This window comes from Aplysia californica, unplaced genomic scaffold, assembly GCF_000002075.1.
Source record: "Aplysia californica isolate F4 #8 unplaced genomic scaffold, AplCal3.0 scaffold00032, whole genome shotgun sequence".
In the NCBI taxonomy this organism is placed as follows: domain Eukaryota; kingdom Metazoa; phylum Mollusca; class Gastropoda; order Aplysiida; family Aplysiidae; genus Aplysia; species Aplysia californica.
Window position 1 is genome coordinate 163,607 of NW_004797302.1, and position 4,693 is coordinate 168,299.

At 38.4% G+C, this 4,693-nt stretch overlaps 1 protein-coding gene across 1 annotated transcript; it reads right to left on the reverse strand.

Moving 5' to 3' along the window:
• Nucleotides 1–235: 235 nt before the first annotated feature.
• Nucleotides 236–3,803, reverse strand: LOC101864363 (lectin ADEL). The gene is made up of 4 exons (XM_005091555.2): nucleotides 3,629–3,803; nucleotides 2,713–2,928; nucleotides 2,144–2,365; nucleotides 236–533 (listed from the first exon to the last, which is right to left on the reverse strand). Exons 1-4 carry the CDS (start codon nucleotides 3,786–3,788, stop codon nucleotides 307–309), a joined length of 825 nt encoding a protein of 274 aa, XP_005091612.2. The 5' UTR covers nucleotides 3,789–3,803; the 3' UTR covers nucleotides 236–306.
• Nucleotides 3,804–4,693: the final 890 nt, after the last annotated feature.

Here is a 4,693-nt window from a genome sequence, read left to right on the forward strand (position 1 = left end):
AGTGGAGACAAAAGCAGACTACAGAAAGCATAATAAGGATATGAAAGGAAAACATTTTAGCGAAGAAAATTGTTCGTCTCTATCCAGATTCGAACCCGGGATTTATTTTAAGAGAAGCAAACACTTTAACCTCTAGAAGGTCCACAGATGGTGCTTGGTCAATGTGTGAGAAAGAAGCCTCAGGAGACGGAGGTCAACGAAAAGTAAAGAAATAGGCCTACACACTGTACAAGGATTTGTTTTCGATTTCCTTTTAATTCAACAAAACTTGTCAAAATAGGACAATATGACAGCATTTAAGAATGCTTAAACGATATAATAATTGACGGTGAAGTCGGCTCTGCAGCCGTCTCTGACCCACATGGTATTGGCCATAAACCCAAAAGTGGTCCCGAGAGTGCAGGGGGCCGTGGACTGTTGGTTTGCCACTTGCATGGAGTAGATACAGGTGGCAGAGGGGAGAGTGTTGAGAATCTGGGTGGAGTACTTGAAGTTCCAGCTGCTCACGTTTATCGTGGTGATTCTGGTGATGCCTGGAGACCGGAGATGGAATTAGTCGTCAAACTGCTGCTAGATCTAGGTCTATAGGGCGGTCAAAAATTTGTATCCTTATAACTGGTGAATCAATGTCACCAATACTTTGCATAGCAGTTTGTATCAATTTGATTTAACCTCATCATATTTTCCACAAAAAACACAAAAAGAGCTTTTCTTCATAAATTCATATTTATAAAATACTACAAATCTCTGTTACGATATAAATGTGATTGTTCACAACACTTCTCGTTTCTCAAACACATTCAGCATATTAAGACCTACGTCCAAACTCACCAATCAGACTCTTTAATGGCAAATCTTGTTACAAAAAATTCATTTGATAATGAACAAAATATGTTTTCAAGAGAGGTTCTCAAAACAAGCGTTCAATGAGTAAAATGTCACGATTAGAACAAACAAATACATGAGGGACTTGCTTTTAAAAAGTATATAGCCGCAGCTATAAACCTATTAAAATCTATGGAAACCACTAAAATGATTTTTATTAGGTTTCTATAATACAGGTACCAAGTAGTTATTTCAGAATTACAATGTTCTATCTGCTAAGTACATAGTTCTGTGAAATATGACGACAAAGAATTTGAGTAGATCTATCACATCATGTTAAACTTTTTCTAATGCAATACTTTGAAAATGTTGATAATGATTCCGAATAATCTAACGATTTTGATAGACCTGATTGAGCATTAAGTGGTTTCTGACCTCATAGTCTTAGTAGCTCATAACAGCTAAAAATATCAGAACTTCTAAGGTAGTGAAGTGTTTTGAAAAAGAGTGATACAAATCATTGTTCAGAAGCTGGAGAGTCTATGCCAAATAGCTTAGAAAATATTTGACAATAAGTTGCTCTACAAATTTTCGAACGTACCAGAGTATGTGCAGTGTGTAGATTGTCAGTTGATTTTAATAACATTGTCGTGCGAAGTGGACACTGGAGCATTGGTTCATTCGATTGAAATAAATCCCTTTATGACAAGAGGTATTACGGAAACTACAGCAACGGGAAGTTAATATGTTGATGGTTTTATTCTGATGTAATGAATGCATCTTTCGTCACGTTAGCACTTCGTCCATCAGGTCGTGGTACTCTCCATACACATTTCGTCTTTGATTCATTCTGTGCACCGAGTATCAATGCCAGATTCGTCACTGTTTATACAACCATGATAACAAAGAAAAGCACCTTCTTCGTCCATTGTTCTAGACCTACTGAAGAGTTTTAATAACAGAAAGGCGCTCTCACTCTGTTTGCAAGAAGCATCTTGGGAGCACCGCTCATTTTAAATCATTAAAAAGATGCGCTGAAAACCTCAGCCATGCGTCTCCTTTCTGTCTGTACCCTTCGACATACAATTGTGCTAATAAATGCAAGTTATGTTGATGTACCGATTTTCCTTATAATTTCTGCTTTTTCAATTTTAAGATGTTTCACAATTATATCGGTTCCAGAATTTTCAAAATCTAAAAGTGCAGAATACCCAGCTGGTAGCAAAATGTCCCCATGTCCAAAAGACGACTCATCCCCAGCTCATGCAGGTTGCCTCACATTTCGTGAAGGTATTTACTTAACTAAGGTCACACCTACCGTAGACAAAACAGACGTTGAAGTCTGCACGGCACCCATTATTCACCCACACTGTGGAGTTCTGATTGTAGAAGCCGAAGGTTTTATCCAGATCGCAACTGGCCGCAGACTGCTGATCTTCAATGGTCATGTTGATGAACAATGCGGCGTCTACCACATAGGTCTCGGCGTACTTGTAGCTCCAACTTTCCGCCTTCACAACACGACACCGAATTGGGCTCACTGGGGAGTCGAATGAGACAAAAGGCTATATTTTATAAGACATGAAACGGATGTAACCATTTATTTAATGAAAAGGTACCGTAAAAGGGGTATCGTAGGGAAAAAAACACTAAGAGAACGTTTGTAGGAACAATGTTCAAAGTTTCAGACTCACACTTTGCTCATCGTTATAAATCAGCGTTATTATTACCTGCTAATCTGTTTTGCGACTGCCTTGCTTCTTTGCTATACACAACTTCTATCGTCCTTATCTTTCAACATTTTTTGCTTTGGTTACTCTCTTGTAATACCTATAATATTTGGCATTTATGACGTGGTGTTGCAAGTACGGTAAAACAAAAACCTACCTGGAAGGTAGCAAACTTTGAAGTCAGCACGACAGCCGTGATCCACCCAAAGGTTGTTTTTCTGGTAGCCGAAGGATTCTCCCAGATTACACTCTGCCGCCGACTGCCGATCTACGACCGTCATGTTGAGGACATATGAGGCATCTTCCACAACCTTCTTGGCGTACTTTTCGCTCCAACTTTCCACCCTGATCACATCGCACACATCCGGGTCAACTATGGAGTTAAAATTGGGCAAACAATTTTTAAAAATTGCTTCCTCGGAAATTTCTTTCTCATGCAATTCTGGGTAAAGAGAATCACATAGACACAATAACGGTGAAGGGACAAAGGAAGAAGCAGCAAGCCAGATAAACAACATGAAAAAAAGAAGGAGCCCCCAGTGGGACCCTCCAACCAGAGGCCTCAGTTAGACATCAAAAGGTAACATTCAATAATTTAAACTTTTTCTTCACCCGGGAAGTAGTCATAATGTGTCAACAGGAAAGAAAAGAAAAACGAGTGAGTGTGTGAAGGAGCAGTCAAGATAACCGCATGTTTAAATTTGCCTCCTCCCTCTTTTCCAAGTAAGTTATCTTTTAACCAAATCCCAGCTAAGTCGCCGGTGCAGTCTTGTTCATAACGATCAAAGACGTTTTAACTCCGTGGACGTCTGAGCATTTGACCTCGAGCCTTTCATGATATTGTTATAGGACATGCTCTCCTTTCCAAGAAATAAGATTCTACAGTGTGATAATCGTGTCTTGATGGCAATGAAGAAGTAAGTAAAGTAGTAGAAGACATAGCATTAATTGACAGATTTCTTGCTAAAACGTTGTGCCCTTCCAGACACTTTAAAGTTCTAGACAGCTTTTTTCAAAATATTTGTAACTCAAGACTAACAGAACGTCTGTTCTAGCCTTTCAAAAATACTCACAGCAGCACGCTTGTGTCGCAGTCAGGATGGAGAAAAGGGCGATAAATACAGCGTTGTTCATCTTGTCTTGTCTTGTCTTGTAGGGACTCAGTGCAGCGTCAGTGATCTGCTCTGGTAGCGAACTGAATGTACTCACGGTTTTTATTTGAAAAGTGGCCATCCGGTGTCGACATAGTTTTTTTCTCCAGAAAATTGAAAGTGTAACTTTTGACACCATAATTATCCACCAATGAAAGCTGTCGTTAAAAGTGTTTTAAGCCTTGTTGACAAGGTCTACATCTTTTTGAGGATGGGGGTCTAAAAAGGCTAATCAGGAGTATGTGGAGTATGTGCCCGTATGGAAAAGGTGAGGTTTAAAAACAAAATATTCTGAATGTTGGAACTGAGCTCCTGTTATTTAAGGGGAAGGGGGGTAGTTTTAAATTGACGATTTTGGGTCAATTTGTTGTATCTGGACTTTTTACGTATTATAATACTCCAATCACATGCACATATAAAAAGTGCTCACTCTTTGTGTTACAAGCATCATTTTTCCGATTTTCTGTTCTAGAACTCATATTTTGACTATTATGTAACAACAAGTCGTTTTTTTCTCAAAACGTTCATTTTTGATGGGTTTTTTTTCATCTTTTTTTTTGGGGGGGGGGGATTCCAATGACATTTTTAGGGCGTTTTATTCATACCATAACCTAAATTTATACAGATGGAAAATAAAATTGATGTTTTCATAAGTGAGTTACCTCGAAGAATGTGTAATGAAATCCAGAGCCATTATCGTTAAGGGGTTTGGTCAGTTATGCATCTCTAACTTTTTTTCCTATTTAAGATATCCAAAATCCTATCAGTGTAAAATTGTGTGTTGAGTATATCCATCAATATAATAAATAAAAATCCTTTTTACTTTGAAAGCTGTTTATTTTCAATATGGCGGACGCTACCATGGCAACCGTAGACTTAAACAAAAAAATTAAAGTTACATTTTTCAGTTGTTTTCCAGTTAACCTCCTTGCTGTAAGGCTTTATTTTAAAAGGCCATAGTTACCGAGATTGGTTTATAACCCCCCC

What these genes read in the sequence shown, in the direction of transcription:
- LOC101864363 (XM_005091555.2), bottom strand. Translation starts at nt 3,788, where the DNA reads ATGGCCACTTTTCAAATAAAAACCGTGAGTACATTCAGTTCGCTACCA. An exon ending in TGCGACACAAGCGTGCTGCT is followed by an intron (nt 2,929 to 3,628) that starts GTGAGTATTTTT and finishes TTAACTCCATAG; the next exon opens with TTGACCCGGATGTGTGCGAT. An exon ending in CAAAGTTTGCTACCTTCCAG is followed by an intron (nt 2,366 to 2,712) that starts GTAGGTTTTTGT and finishes TCGACTCCCCAG; the next exon opens with TGAGCCCAATTCGGTGTCGT.